This window comes from Vipera berus (genome assembly GCF_964194415.1).
Source record: "Vipera berus genome assembly, chromosome: 5".
Lineage (NCBI taxonomy): Eukaryota > Metazoa > Chordata > Lepidosauria > Squamata > Viperidae > Vipera > Vipera berus.
This window is the reverse complement of record NC_138207.1, coordinates 64,009,031-64,025,940: the sequence shown is the minus strand read 5'-3', so window position 1 is coordinate 64,025,940 and position 16,910 is coordinate 64,009,031. Positions and strand designations below refer to the sequence as shown.

The following is a 16,910-nucleotide window of genomic DNA, read 5'->3' as shown; positions in this document are numbered from 1 at the left end:
AAATTCAGAGTGGCATCTGGACATCTGGGATATTTGCAGGGCACAGTGAAAAAATTATTAAGACATTAAGGTTGCAGTACATCAAGAAGCTTAGGAAGTGCTGAACTAAGTCACTGATCAGTTTCTTCATCTTCATAATGACATATTATCCAGAGAGTACCAATGTTATAAGGCTTTAAAAATAGCTTTCTTTAAATTTATAGTGAAATGTGGAAAATCTAGAGCACATCTGGAAAATCTCTACCCTTCAGAGGCTGTTAAATAGGTGTTCATCAATTTCAGTTAAAACCTCAAATTCTGAAGAGGCTGGGAATTACAACATCTGGAGGACCCAGATTTCCACTTCTGATCTATATAGTCATCAGTTTACAATATATCTTTTTCACCTCCATGTTCAGCCAGAAGTGAAGCCATTCCTAATGTTATTTTTTAAAAGAATTAGCTCTATTTGTTCTTGCTCCATTCTTCTCCCTACTATATCAATTTTGTCACTCGAGTTACTCATTTCTCATTCTACTAGTCCAAGTTTTCCCTGTTTGTGTAACCATCTAATTCCACCAGTTTCATACTGCTTCATTTTATGCCTGATTTGGCATTTGCTTAATCCCCACTAGAAATAGTTGTGGTGGTGGTGATGGTTATTATTAATTTGATTAGCCATCAAGACCTATTAGAATATAAACACAGAACAATAATAAGATCATATATAACAGAATAAAAATATATGGCAAGTTCCTCTATACAAGAGTAATCTGGCATATATTTTAGCCACAAAAACTATTAGACTGGTGAATATATCTATGGTTGTTAGGATCTTCTTCATTCCTTTTTTCGTATAAAGGAACTAAAATTATATTTTTAATTTTAATTTTTACTAATATAGGAACTAAAATCAAACTAGGATGCGGCACTTATTATTTATACAAATGAATAAACCCCCTGAGACGAGCCCACCAGACAGGGTATCTTTTAAATAGGCTGGGCAGTGAAAAGTTCATAGGAGGGGCTTTGCTGCTCTTCAGACTTTTATGATAGATGTAATCTTGTTCTCTAAAACTGGTGGCCAATGGGGGTATACCATCTATTGGTGGTAAATCACTATTTAGTAATTGTTTCTCAACAAGTTCCAAGAGAGCAAGCAAGTAATAATAATTTTGCCCCTCCTCAGCTGAGATTCAAATACAAATGTTTCTGTTCTTTCAGGAGTCCAGCCACTAAATGCCAAAATATTTTCAAATTATGACTTCTAGAAATAGTACATGGACTAAACTTCTTTCCAAATAAGTGCCACTACTGTTCAGCACAGAGAGCAAAAACATACTGCAAAAACCAATGGCAATATAGGACCATACAGATCTTCAGAAGATAACTGACTAGAACAGATAGATCTTAGCAATATACTATCTCCCTTAATGAGAGTGAATGACAGACAGCATTGCATGTATTACCACATAAGCAGGCTGCTTCTCCCAGCCTAATGCTACAATTATGTTTTTTTTTCTTTAAAAAACAAACATCCACCATGATAAACAGTGGTACAGAACTGATTATTCAAGATCTTTGAACTCCTCTCCCTACTTCCCCCTATTGAATTGCAGTGTCTGTGACAACTTTTTCTCCCACACCAGAAGATATATAAGGTCTTTTTTTTATATTCTCCCAAGTGCTGCTATGCTCCAATTTTCTTCTCAGCTCTACTCTCTTTCAGAAAACTGATCAATGATATAGGACGCTTATAGCACCAATGCAATAAATGCTCTGGTTCAAGTCTGTCCTACTTCTGGTTCCATATGACATTTCTTTCCTATGCACTATATAACTTCCAACTCCATCATTACACACATTTAAAATAGACCCAGCTCATTCTTTGATACACACAGCTTGCATGCTCTATTGGCATCTCTGTACTGGCTGAGAAGCAATATAGGCTACTAATTTCTTACAGAAGTCTAATTGCTAGCTGCGCCATGCTGAAATGGGAGTCCTGCATCTTGCATTTTTAGTAGATGAGCCTGACAGCACTGTATCTTTTCCCATTGTTGCTGTATTGGAGGAATCTCTTTTTTAGCAGCACACGTTGCTGATGATGCATTTTTCTTGGATTACCTGAAACATTATTGAATCCAAGCCAAAGTTATGAGAATGTTCCATTATATAATTATACAATTTGTTACTACCATAGGTTTAAAAGAAATGCAGTTCAATATTTAGAAGCTCATCCAATTTTCATTATTATCTTTAATCAGCTATCACTCATATACATATGTTATAAAGTGCGAATCTTTTCTTACCTTTCTTGAAGAATATGAATAACATCATCTATATCATTCCTGCTTACAGCACGGTGGAGCTGTTCCCCACTCATTGGCTCACCTAAAGAAAAGAAAAGAAGTTAAAAATGTCTATACTGTGTGTTCTTGTCAATTGTTAAAAATCTCATATAATTTCTTAACTTTCACATGTTTCAATGCAGCATTTGAATATCTTTAAAACTTCCTGTTTTAGTAATAAAAGAATTGTTTAAAAGATGACCTCAAAGTCTTCTATTAGGAAATGCAAGAACATTATTTTTAAAACTCTTGAAACATTTTTCCAAATGAATACTTATAAATAAATAGTATAACATATATACATAGCTTATTTAGTAGGTAGGTAGGTAGATGATAGATAGATAGATAGATAGATAGATAGATAGATAGATAGATAGATAGATAGATAGATAGATAGATAGATAGATATAAATGAGAGATGAGAGAGGGGGAAAGAGAGAGAAATGATAATAGATAACAGACAGTATTTACATAACTGTTTTGGGTTTTGAAGCACAATACTAATAAGTGTTATAAAAGTTATGAGCCAGAAAAATCTCTAGCCCATGGATATTTACATAAATGGAACCCTTCAGTTTTCCTGACAATAATGCAGAAGTGGTTTGCTAATGCTACCTTTTAGAATGTTTTTGATTTCCCATTCAAGCCCTCAACACCACTATTTCCTAATGATCTTCCATCCAAGTATCTATCAGGTTCAACACTATTTAAAAACCAGTCAGTCAAGTGCTTAAGTAATCAGTTATTTTTTATGCCACCTCAGCTATCTACAATATGAAGAAATTAATAGACAGCACACTAAAAAGCAGAGACATCACCCTGTCAACAAAAGTGCGTATAGTCAAGGCTATGGTCTTCCCAGTTGCAATGTATGGCAGTGAAAGTTGGACCATAAGAAAGGCTGAGCGCCAAAGAATTGAGGCCTTTGAACTATGGTGCTGGAGAAGACTCCTGCGAGTCCCTTGGACTGCAAGGCGATCAAACCGGTCAGTCCTAGAGGAGATCAATCCTGACTGCTCTTTAGAAGGCCAGATCCTGAAGCTAAAACTCAAATACTTTGGCCACCTAATGAGAAGGAAGGACTCACTGGAGAAGAGCCTAATGCTGGGAAAGATCGAGGGCAATAGAAGAAGGGGACGACAGAGAATGAGGTGGCTGGATGGAGTCACTGAAGCAGTAGGCGTGAGCTTAAATGGACTCCAGAAGATGGTAGAAGTCAGGAAGGTCTGGAGGAATGTTGTCCATAGGGTCGCGATGGGTCGGACACGACTTCGCAGCTAACAACAAAATGAATAATGTTCACAAAAGCACTAATCAGTTAAAATTAGATTTAATTTTTTTAAATTATCCTTTATTATGCTGCAATGCGCCTTTATTCTAGTCAAGCTTTGGGGTCTCATCAATCCCAGTAGGTGGGCTTTACAAATGGAAATATGGTTCCAATTCGCTAGCATGGGGTTCACTATGAGACAGGTAGGAATGTGGGGCACTATGAAGCTGCAAAAAGTGATATGATATCTGGACAAGCTAATCTGGCTGGAAGGAGATAGCTTATTCACATTAAACTGCCTGACCTAGCATGAAGAGATTGATCAGGAACAGGGTCTGAAATCAGAAGGAATCCAGTCAGGACAGCATGGAGCACTAGAAACAGGTGGTTACAAATGAGTCAAAACACTATATTTGTTCATTTATTTATTGAAGAAAATGATGTAATTCTACATATTTGTGTGTAGAAAAAAAATGCAAACCTCTAGAACTATCAGTTCATTTGAAGGCGAAAATTAGAGTCAGGTGTTTGAATCAATAGGAAGATAATCAGATTGAATGTGGGAGCTTCTCATTTAAAGAATTATGGATATTCACTATTGAAGTCTGGACACAAGTTGTGGAAGTGTGTCATGGCTCAACCAAAGGGAATTTCTGAAGACAGTTGCAGAAAAGTTACAAACTATTTCCAAAAAGATGGGGCTCCACCAGTCCAATATTAGGCAGATTGCTTACAAACGAGGGCAATTTAACACCACTGTTACCTTCTCTATGAATGGCTGTCCAAACAACATCACATCAAGAGCGAGGCTTTGGGAGGTCTCAAATAACTCCATGATAACATCTGAGGAGCTAAAGGCCTTTCTTCCATTGGTGAATGTCATTGTTAATAAGATCATCATCGGAACAAAACTTAACAAAATGGTGTGCATGGCATGTTTCAAGGACTGAATGGCTTAGGAAACCAAAATGAAGGAGACCGCCTTATCAATTTCTTCTACTCCAATGACTTCTTTACAGCTAACATTGTCTTCAAACAGCCAAAACATGGACATCACAAGATGGACTAAATATAAATCAAACTGACTGAGGTAGAGGACCAAAATTATAGCATCAAAGACATGACCAGCTACTAACTATGGAACTATGAACCTTTCATATGCAAGTTACAAGTTAAGCTAATCTCCATGGAGATTCTCAAGTTATCCAGGTCATGGTTGTTCCAAAAGCAACTGTACTTGCTTTGTTTTTTCTTGAAGATGTTTCACTTCTCATCCAAAAAGCATTTTCAGTTCTGAGTGAATACTGAGGAATGGAAAGATTTATATTCCTTGCAGTCATCTGGTTAGTAGTACTTTGAAGGTAGGTCATTAGCTCTCTGAGAGTGTTGAGGCCCCTTGGAGGTTTATCTGTGTCCTCAAGGTCACCTGAATCAGAGTGCAAATGGATGTGGAATCTTTTTGGAACTGCTTAAAGTCTGGACAGAGAGGACCACTGGTTTGAAAGAAGGGTAAAAGAAGCCATTTATGTTAAAATGAAAAGCCCTTTCTCAACAGAGGAGGGAGGATACAACTCTACCTATCTCCTGTTTACAACATAGTCCTTTTTTCTTTTGTATCTTTTTGTATATTACAGCAAGTATAAGTAGAAAGTAATTCCAATGGCATACTTAAGAGGAATACAACTTGCTTGTTCTTCCATACTGAAGAATTTGAATGTGGTTGATGAGATTTTTCTTATTTTTGATTTGGGGGAGCTAAATCTTTAAATAATGTGAAAAATAAAGATAAAGATCAGATAATAATAAGGAATGGCAAATACAGAATAAGTCTAAAATACAGCCCTAATAAGAGACTGCTTAAATGAGAGCAGTACTATATCTTTATTTTAATGAATGAGCTGCTGCTTTCCTTCCAAAGCTGTTTTCATTTTGCATATATTTCTACACTGTTTGCTTAACATTTTATTAACATATTGTGACCTTACTTGTTGTAGTTACACAAATAGGTGAACTATAAACAGATTCGCCTTCAGGATCTGTGACTTTAAGTCGAAATCTGTACGTTGTTCTAGGTTCAAGACCTTCCACAACATGCTGTCGGGCATATCCCCTAAAAAAGGTAGTAATTTAGTTTTTCTAATTATTTTCTAACATTTTAGACAATAAAATAACATATTAGCATTGTTAATCACTAAGTATGTCTGATATTTAATACCTATGGATGACAATGCTGCCGAAGAAAATAATCATTTTGTGGGTAAGTTAATCCATTTTTAAAAATATACATACTATTTTTCTTTATTATGGATCAATGAACTACCTGCATATTCAAATATATATCCAATGTTATCATGTGATGACTGCAAGACAAGTGCAGAATAAACCCATTCGTGCATAAATATTTAAACTATGCAGAGGTAAAAAACATCAGAGATGCAAGAACTGAACAAGAGTCAGAATATCAGCAGAAGTGTCATCAGATATATACTTACAACATATTTACAAGGATGAAAAGACAAGGCTGACTATTCTAATGGAGTGCACTAGGATTAGACCAGGACATCAGAATACCACCCAAACTGCCATGTGCTACTACTTCATTAAATAAAAATCTTCCTATGACTGTTTCTTAGACCTTTCAGAATAATTTAAACTTAAAATACTGTTGATGGTGTAAGATGGCTAGTTTGATAAATGATGTAAAAGGGAATACTGAAACAGTCTAATTCTGCCACCTAGTGAAAAATTCTCCAAAGAATCTTCCAAAGAAAACCCCATTATAATTTAAAACAAAGCTAGTAACAGCAGTTAGGCCAAAACTGATAAGCAAAATAACTTCATGCTCTCTCTCACTTTCCCTCCATATGATAAATTTCCAAATGTAGAAAATAGTGGATAATATCTAATATGAAAATTGCCTCTAGAGTGGTCACGACAGTATCAACTTAACTGTGACAACCTTCTACTATTTCCTCAAATGTAATCAAACTCCAGAGAAACAAAAGAAGGAACCAGAACTACTGAAGGTCTGCCCTGCTGCAAGACATCATAATCTATCCCTAAAGGAATGATGCTTTTCTGTGAAGGCATTAAAAGAGCAACTTCAAAGGGGAATGTGTCTTTGGGCAGCCCTTAAGGAAGTTCAGAGGGCAGGCCAAACTGTTAGTCTCTAATCTAAAGGACCTATTTTTTAATGTCAGGTTACTTGTCCATAAAGCATCTATTATCCAAATTTAATCCTGGCTGAAAATAGTCTCTAAATATTGTATAAGGCCTGATTGAAAGAGGGAGGAGTTAATCTGTCTCAGTATTCTCTTCTAAGTTTACCCGTGATGCAATAGGCTAGCTCTGAGGGTAGGAGTCTACTTATTCCATTGACTAGAGGTTCTACCCAACTATCTAGAAATCTCAGTGTTTGCAACCACGATCCATGACTTGTATTGTACTCTGATACTGTTTATGTACTGTTCACCAGCTGCACAACAATCTTTTCCTGAGGCATCCAAAGCAATCTTTTGAATGGCAGTGAACTATTCAAGATTTATTGTCCTGGGAGTCTTTAACATCTGTACTAAAACATCTGTTTGTTTTGTTCTTTTAAATTTTGCTGGTCATTGACCAAATAAATATTATTCATTGATAGAAATATTCTGACCATATACCTGAAAGGAATGAATAATTTTCTGAATGGGCTTGAGAAATTTCTCATTTGACTTGTCACTGATACTGTTCAAAATCTGGCTGTTCTATGGAACAGAGAGCTGGCCCAGGTAATTGATACAGTAACTTCTATCTATCTTTCCTCTAGCAGAGTTAAGTCAGCAACTTGATTTTCTATGGAACTAATAAAGATAGAGAGTTATAGCCTAAGTGGAAGAGCTCTAAGATGGATCAATTTACCCACTAATTTAAGATCTATATAAGACCCATCTGAATTCACACTCAATTGTAGCAAATGCAGCAAAAAGGATTTATTTCTCTGCACCCACTGCACCTGCACCAAACACAATGGCAGTACTTTACCATATTCTGGAATATGTTCTCCATAAAGATATTAGAGGTTGGAATAGTTAGAGCAATTTTCATCTTTCTTTGCAAACAACATATACTGAATTCTCTATGGCTTGGACTAGTGCTGGGATTGGATTGGTCAAAAATAGTTAATTTTTGCACCTGTCTGTAACATATGGATTCTTTTCTGCTTGCTGTAGAAGTTGAGTCAACATTTCTCAAGAAAATATTATAGTTATAGCAACAGCCAATCGTTGCCTAGCTTCAAGGCAGATAAGAAAAAGACAACCTCCCTCCATCCTCTAAATTAGGATTTAAATTGTGTTCCACAGTATTTTAGGGTTCTCTGAGAACTTCATGGAGTACCATGACAGAAGAAGTCCAGAAATAAAAATTCATTTAAAAGCTGCTAATTTTCTATTACCAAAGCTTTTTCTCTTGATCAAAGGTTCTGGAATTTTTTTTTAAAAAAAATAAATAAACAGGTTCTGCTGCATGAAAATATTTGAGAAACTCTGCTCTAAATCATGGGAAGTGTAGGAGAAAGAAACATTCGAATTAAATTACAATAAGGATAAGAAAGGAAATGATCTTTCATCCTAACAGATGGCAATCAACTGTTTCAGTGATTTCCTAGAATGCAACAAAGATTCTTTTTTAGCACTGTCATATCGTTGAACAGTCTTAAGATGAATACAAGCTTATTAACTTATTAAGTTATGCCAAGTGTTTGCAAGATTCTGCTGAGGTTTTGCCACTGAACTTGACATGTGTATATATTGAGGATGAGAACAAGTCATATATAGAAATGTGAGCTACCCAACTGCTTGACATTTGCCTTTCTGGCTGATTAAATTGATCAGGTTGGGATTCACTCTATAGTTAAGAAATATGATCAGTGCCTTCCTGAGTGCAGAAAGTGTTTGTGGCTGCTTAATGGTTAAATGGATTGTTACAAGTCCTTTATTGAAAAATCCCTCCCTTAAAAAGACTATAAAATCACTATAATTATAAGAAAATTTCTTACATTCAATTCTTGGATAAAATGATTGAGAAAGTCATCTCTGGCACTTCTACTGTCGATGTATTTGGATAAAGCTGATTATCTGGATCTATTTCAATAAGGCTTTTGATTTGAGTTATAGTGATGAGACTCCTTTTGGTCACCTAGGTACATGATCTATGTTGAAAAACCAGGTGGGAAAAATATAATTTGGCTAGGTCTTCCAATCAAGTTTTTGATACCATCAAGCATGATTTAGAGTGGTCATTTGATGGTGATGGTCACTGGAGTCAGTTTCACTAGAATTTTATCTTTCCCCATACAATTCCATATTTGCATGAACCTGTTGGAGAAGGTCATTTAGAGCTTTGAAATGGGTGCCATCTTTCACTTTCTGCAAGTCTACTGCTTTCTATCGCTTTTATTTTTCTACAGTATCGGTCTTTACATTGTTTAACCCGAATGGGAATGAAATCTAATTAAGAGAAAGATGCTGCTCAAAAGACTACTTGGGACATACTGTAGTTGCACTCTTCCAGAAAGAACAACTCCTATTGTCACTGGAGTTGCAAGTTATAGGGACATTTCCAGAACAAATAAGATTTGCGACAGTGATCTCTACTTTAATTTTTCTCTTGACAATTGCAACATGCTCTATTGAAAACTAAGCTTTAATAGTTCCTGAGAATTACAATCAATACAAAATGCAGTATTCATGTTATCAAATGGTGCAAGGTAGAAGAATACATGGTGCCCGTATAAAAAGGTCTGCACTGCCTGCCAATTGCTTATTTGACACAATTTAAGGTGTTAGCTAATAGCTCAGGGCATGAAAATCTATTGAGACTACATCTCCCTCTGTGAACCTGTCCAATTACTTATATCAGCAGGAAAAATACTGGGGGGTCCTTGGTGCTCTTTAAGTCTGGTGTTTTTCTTACAGACGTTTCATTACCAAACTAGGTAACATCATCAGTGCACCGGTAATGAAATGTCTGCAAGAAAACCACCAAGCTCAGAGAGCACCAAGGCCCCACCCTGAGCTACAAATATTCTCTTCTATCAGAGAAGCACTTACAAAGAACCATTTAGCAATAACTAGTATATGTGCAAAATCCTTTTCCAAAGTGATCTTTTGAAGACTATGAATGTTTCATTGATTTGATTCCCAGTATTTAGGAAAATTGTAAAAATGTAACTTTGGTCCTACTCTTAACTAATTATATTCATTATACTGTCATTCTTTATATTTCATATTAAATTGTTGTAAGCTATCTACAGTTCTTATGTAAGTGAAAAGATTGGGTGTATATGAACAGATAGACAAACAGTACAATGCTGTAAGAACTTAGTTATACCAAAATAAGAAAGAAAATAAAAGATAAGCTTGCACATTCCCATGCAATAAACCCCTTGGTAGTAGTTGATCCATCTGTTATTACATTTCATTTCAAATATCCCACTGAATTACATAAAAAGTAGTGACATAGTTCTGCAATCCAAAGAACTTAATACTGTATTCTAGTAACATTGCAATTACATCTAAGAATTGATTTCAGAAACTGATCTGGGAGTTATGTCAGTTGAATTAGTCTTGCAAGCTCAGCCTTTTTTTTACTTTTAGAAACAAAATGGTAGAAATGAACTTACGTGTAAATCAGACCATATTTATGAAGCTTAGGATCTTCTCCTTCAACTGAAAATTTTAGCCATTGCTCTTGAGGACCTTTTCGCTGTTCTTCCAAGTCCCAACTCAGTTCAATATTATGATGGCTCACATGGCCTACAACTGGAGGGGGTGGCTTTACTCTAGAATGTCTTCCTACAAAGGAACCACATCAAAATTAATTTAGTATGACAATATATACAAACAACTTTCAACAACTGAAAAAAATCAGACTATAAATTAAAATAAATGAGAGTAACTCACTAAAAGCAATATAAAATAGCAGCAGAATAGGTTGTTTGCTTCAAAAAAGCCTTATGCTTTTAAACCTTTTAAAAAGAGTTTTAACTTTTTATTTCAGTGCCAATAGGAACAGAATTTCATGCTGCATTATTATTATTATTATTATTATTATTATTATTATTATTATTATTATTATTATTATTATCCAGCAGACACCATCCCTTGATTCTGAAAATTTAAATATACTGCTAGATTTATTGTAGGGGAAGAAAAGGACAGGCTAAGACATACTGAATTTTCACCAACCTTCTTATTCTGATTTCAAACACCTCTAATGTATTATATATAATATAATAAATTGTTTTTAATTTTTGTATTTCCTGTTTTAATTCCCTGTAAACCGCCCTGAGTCCTTCGGGAAAGGGCGGTATACAAATCCAATTAAATAAATAAATAAATAAATAAATTCGTACATCAGATTAAAATATTTTTTATTTCCCATATTTTCTAAGAAACAAAGTACAAACCCAGCAATATAATGGACTAGCAATGGTTAATTAAGTTCCCTATACACTGACAAAGAATATAAAATTAATCACAATACATAAGGTTAACAAGGCTTGTGTGAGTTCTAAAGAAAAGATAAAATAAGATTCCTAAGATAAAATAAGAAAAATACCACTCCTAGAACAAATAAATACGATAATCATTTTGCTGCCTAACCATAGATTAGGCTAATCTGAAATTTACTGTAGTATTAGTTCCTAAGGTGGTTTTTCACAAGTCCAGACTTTAAAAACACATACATATAAAGCCAGATTTGGGAAGACAGATAGAACCTCTGCAAAAAAGATGAAGAAACAGTGGATCACCTAAGTTAGCTGTGCAATAAAATTGCAATGGAATCTGCAGACACACGCAGATACAGAACTATTATACGCATTAGAAAACTACAACATTACATTACTTTTTGACATAATCACCATTCAAATTGAGGCACTTGTCATAATGTCCTACAAGGTTTCAAATTCCTTAGTAGTAGTTGCTCAGCGCCAAATCTGGGCTATGGGGGTGGGGTTGATTAAAAACATCTCAACAGAGTTGCTTCAAAAGTCCTTGGATGTGTCTAGCGGTATGCAGGTGAGCATTATCGTGAACCAACACCATACCGGAAGTGGTACCATAGAAAATCCTGCCAAATGTGAAAATGTCAGTGAAGTTCATGGAGTGTGGTTCGACCATCAGTTCAGACGTCTAATGTGAAATGTTGCAAAAACTCAGACAAGACATCCAAAACAAGCATCGGGGCATGCTGACTTCCGGTGTGGTTTTGGTTCACGATAATGCTCAACCGCACACTGCATACTTACCTACATACATATAGTGAATGTACAGTATATGCTTGTTTAAGCCAAGAATTTTAGATGCCAAAATGCATCCCAAATATTGGGTTTGGCTTATCTGGGATGGGCTTACCCACCAGTATTATAGTAATACTTTTTTAAAAGTATGCGCAGAATTGGAAAAATGAAAAAAATGCCTTCTGAAGATGATGTAATCAAGAAAATACTGGAATGTGCAGAAATGGACAGGCTCACATTGAAGATTAAAGAAAAAGAAGATAGACAGTATTTTCAAATACGGGATGTATTTTACCAATGGCTGGAAAGACAGGTAGGAGATTAGGATTTTACTACATGTGATTAAGATAAGACCCAGACAGTGTGTTATCAGGCACTTATGAAATGTATATTTATAAAAAATATGAATAAAATATGTATTTTTTAAAAGTACCTGTATTTCTCATATATACTCATGCATATGCCCATCCACAGATAAGCTGATCCTTGAATTTTTGTCTTAGAAAGATATTATCACTCCATAAATTGTAAAAGCCAATCTAGCTATAGTGACAGGAGAAAGGGGGAATGGGCTATTCAATTCTTCTTGCCAATCTGTATATCAGTCGGAGTATAGTCTGCCTGCCGATGCATTTCTATCCTTAAACTATTCAAACTCCCAAATTAAAGGTTGGGATTTAGATACTTACAATAACTTTGTAATTGTCTTGCTTACTAAAAAAAACAGGTTGTAATTTTTGAACCTCGTATCTTCCAGTAATATTACTACTATCATTAGATTGTTTTCTGTTTCTCGCTGATAGGTCAGGCACTGATCCTAAAGCAAATGACCACCCCTCTCTTAAGTAATCATGTGGTAGGTAAGGCAGTTAAAACTCAGGAAAGGGCAGCAGGAAAATAACATGTGATAATCTCACACCAAAATGAAGCAAGCTCCAAAAACCTTCCTCTGAAATGGGCTGAAATGTGAAAGACAGAGCAGAAACCTGTAACACACCAAAATCTCATGTCAAACTGTAAGCATGAAGAACTGTAATTGGCTTTAAATCTTCTAAGATTACATCTAAGAAAATATTAAATTTTATCTAATGAAAGTTAAGATTTCTATTTTCAACAAACTACAGATCAATTAGCTCATTTTTCACTAGCTAGTAGAAAGGTTCCGTGCTTTGAAGAATTGTATAGTAGAAGCAGATAAAAATTCTAAACTATTTACTGCTATAGAGATGGTGCAAAAGTGATGAAATAATGTCAAGATGAATTTGTGCTTGTCTGATTAATCTGAGAAATGCAAAAACATAGCTGGAGGAAACTTGGAAACCCTATATTATCTCTTATTTAAATTAGCTTCTTGGCCTTTTAGCTAAAATCAAACATAGCATTAGCTTGGAAGTAATTATCTGATTTTATAGTGATTTTTTAAAAAAGTTTCAATATATGCTTGTATGAATAGCCCGGTTATAAAAAAAATAAGTGCAAAACAAAATACTGGATGCTATAAAAATGATGGCAGGGTTTAGATTCAATTTAGATACAGTATAGTACAGGCGTCCCCAACCCCCGGTCTGTGGACTGGTACCAGGCCACGGCATGCCAGCAACCAGTCTGCACAAAAAAGCAAAGCCCCATCCATGGGATGCAAACAGCACATGAAACCACACACCGGTCCCTGGTGCCCAAAAGGTTGGAGTCCTCTGGTATAGTATATTCATTTTACAATTTTGACCAACATGAAGCTTTATGACATCACAGTTACATTAAAACACGAAACAGAAACATTATTATTGTATGATTATGCCAATATTTATTGTTTTGTTTTTAAAAAGTTAACAATATTTTCAGTGCTCAGAAACCCACAGAGTGTGAAATTTGATTAACTGGATATGTCTAGAAATGATTTTTTTACATGCAACATATCAAATTCTGCAGGAGCTTACACCTTTGCATACTGCTGTTATACAGATGATACAATTAAGTTATTTATGTCATCTTGCAAAGATGACATCCTCCAATTTAATGGACTATTCATGAATAACAAAATTCTCTCCCCTCAATTACCCTGTAAAAATGAGATTTCATAGTAATTTGAGTAAGCAAGACAGCTGCATAATTATTATACATACATAAATAATTATATAGACCTATCATAAGAACATGTCTTTTAAAAGAAAGAAAAGAAGAGGGTCATCTAATTCTATAAACTATGTTTTCTAGTGAACTGTTTATATTTTTTTAATAATGAAAAAAATATTAAATCAGCCAAAGTTCCCATCAGCTAACCTTATAATCTCTTGTTGCAGAGTCAATTTTGTAGTTTACTTTAGCTTCTCTGGAAACATTTAAAACTTATGAATAATGAAAAATAAAATAAAATTGACTTTCTTTTCAGTAATCTGCTTTAATTATTGAAAGCAATTACTTTAAGAAGAATTACTTAATTCAGGGTCTCCTTTATCTTGTCCTGAGGGAAAGTAAAACTCATGAAGCAAAAATAAAGAGCTGACATAGCAAATGTAACCAAAAGAGAACAAAGACATATTAATATTTCACTGTTCCTCCATCTTGTAATAGGGGTAACAAATGAAAGATAACCTTTAAACTCTTTGAATGCTGGTAGAGCACTACTTACATGGAATAACCATCATGTTCCCTGAATTGAGAAATCTACTCTCTCTATATATCTACAGTATATATATGGCCTGCCACTATGATATCAGCGTGAGTCACAGAACCCAATCACCATAACCTAGTCTTATGATTTAACATATTATTCACTCCCTCCATTGCATTTCTCTTGATTATTTTGAGACAGGTATTTCCCACTTTATCCTGCTTGTAGACATATTTAAAAGCACGTCATAGGTATTCTAAACAGACTTCTGTTCTAGTGGGTAATTGTAATTCATACAAAGCTCTGCAAATGCCCCCAATATGGAGTCATTTATAAAAGTGGAATCTTTGGTGCTCTCTGAACTTGTTTGCTTGTAAATGTTTTATTATTCAACTACGGAACATGTCAGTGCTGGTATGGGCTTGCTCTGTTTATGTTCAATAACTTGCCCTGCCAGGATTGGTGGGAACGTAGTTTTCTCCTTGGTAGTTCCTTCATTAAGGTTTTATTTTCTACTTCAGGAGTCCCCAACCCCCGGTCCATGAATTGGTACAGGGCCGCAGCATGCCAGCAACTGGGCCGCACAAACAAGCAAAACCTCATCCATGGGATGCAGGTAGCACACAAAACCATGCCCCTCTGGTCCACGGAAAAACCTCTCTCCACGTAACCAGTCCCTGGTGCCCAAAAGGTTGGGAACCTCTGTTCTACTTGATTTTTTTTGCCTGGTGTTAATCCTTGCTTATCTGGGTGCTATGTGTTTTAGTCTTTTCGTTTCCTTCTTGGCTTTCTGTTATCTCTTTTGAATGATGTTTTAATATGGTTTATTTCTATGTTCTATTGATAACTTATTTGTCTGAACGCCACACATCCAGGAATTCTCTAATGTTTGGGGATTTGGATTGGCCTAGATTGCCCACAGTTCCCTAGCTGAAATTGTGGTTGAGTCTGTTCATATGTTCTGAGATTAAGTTTTCATTACTGCTAGCTAGTATTCATGGATGCTAGACTCTGCTAGTCTTCTGCCTGTCTCTCCTACATAGTGGCTTTACAGTCCCTACACCATATGTTGTAGAAGGTGTTTTTAATTCTTGGGCTGCTGGGTCTTTTGGTTTACATTAAGATGTTTTGGAGGTCTTTAATTGGTTTGTGTGCTACAATGATGCCATATGGTTATAATAGTCTGTTGGTTGTTTCTGAGAAGTTTTGGGTGTATGATAGTTATTCTTGTCATATCTTGTGTTGGTTGTGCTGCTGTAGTGGAATGAACAATCAGGTATTGTTGATGCACGGGTATGTGAAGCACTATCACTGGATGTAAAAACTGCTCCCACCTTTTTGGCTTCCCAGAAGGGTATTAAAATTTGGTTTTGCCAATTGGCTTGCGGCCACAAAGGGGGCGCTCACCGTCGGAGGTGGTTGACAGAATAAGATCTCATCCCTGTGCCATCTAGCTCTGGGTTGTTGTTTTTTTTTGCATAGTTTTAAATTTTTAATTGCTTTTCTATCTTTTTATGACCTGTAAACCACCCAGGGTTGTCTTATTGGGAACATGGGAGGCATATTTATTTCATGTATGTATGTATGTATGTATGTATGTATTTGATAGAAAACATTTCTGAAATTGCAAATTTTAACAGAGAAAACCAGAAAGACATTTACAGATACTACTAGGGCAAGTGCAGAACTCTGGCAAAGAATTACATTTCTAAGTTTCAAAGGCACATTATCAAAAAATTTTAAAATTCTAATTTTCTCAAATTACTTTAATGACTATTTTTTGTTAATAATCTTTCCAAAGAAAAAATTAACAGAATTCAAACGTCCTCTATCTGTTGATTGTAAAGTTATGTTAGAGCTTTATATATCATTCAACTGTTAAAAAATATCTTGCAAAAACTCTTAAAAAGTTTCTCCAATTCCTTACACTATAGGATTTCAGCACTAATGACCATCTATTCCCTACTATAACTTTAATATCTGTTCCTTGCAATTCCATCATCCAATTTTCGTACATTTTCTATTTTCTCATTCTAAGAAAAATACTCGTGTTTTACTGGACTCCTATTCTGAATGCTTCTCCTTAAACCAACACTATCATATTCTTCTTGTTCCTGGGATCCATGAAATATCATCAGGCTCTGCTTCTTCCTCACTTCAACTTGACCCATTTGTTTCAGTTTAAATCAACAGGCCCCCTTTTCTTAAGATTGTATCTTCTATTTCAGAATGGAGATCCATTTGGAGCTAAAACATTCCTATACATCAAGATACACATGGGGCAAATAATTGCTTGTTCTACTGTTCTGGATCTGGAATATTAAAGTCAAGGCACACAGGATCCAAGCATCCCACAGGGTTATGACTTCAGAGGATTGCCAACTTTTCACTGGCAGAATCCCATTTGTTTCTCAC

The 16,910-nt window shown here is 35.3% G+C and overlaps 1 protein-coding gene across 1 annotated transcript in view; it reads right to left on the bottom strand.

The window, feature by feature from the left end:
- FANK1 (fibronectin type III and ankyrin repeat domains 1) overlaps window positions 1-16,910 on the bottom strand; it is a gene marked incomplete at its 5' end in the record, with an annotated part of 39,901 nt that overhangs the window by 21,727 nt on the left and 1,264 nt on the right. Inside the window, 3 exons of the mRNA XM_081330019.1 lie at window positions 2,292-2,373; window positions 5,586-5,710; window positions 10,265-10,436. Of these exons, the coding sequence (XP_081186145.1) occupies window positions 2,292-2,373; window positions 5,586-5,710; window positions 10,265-10,436 (379 nt within the window). The remainder of the gene's footprint in view (window positions 1-2,291; window positions 2,374-5,585; window positions 5,711-10,264; window positions 10,437-16,910) is intronic.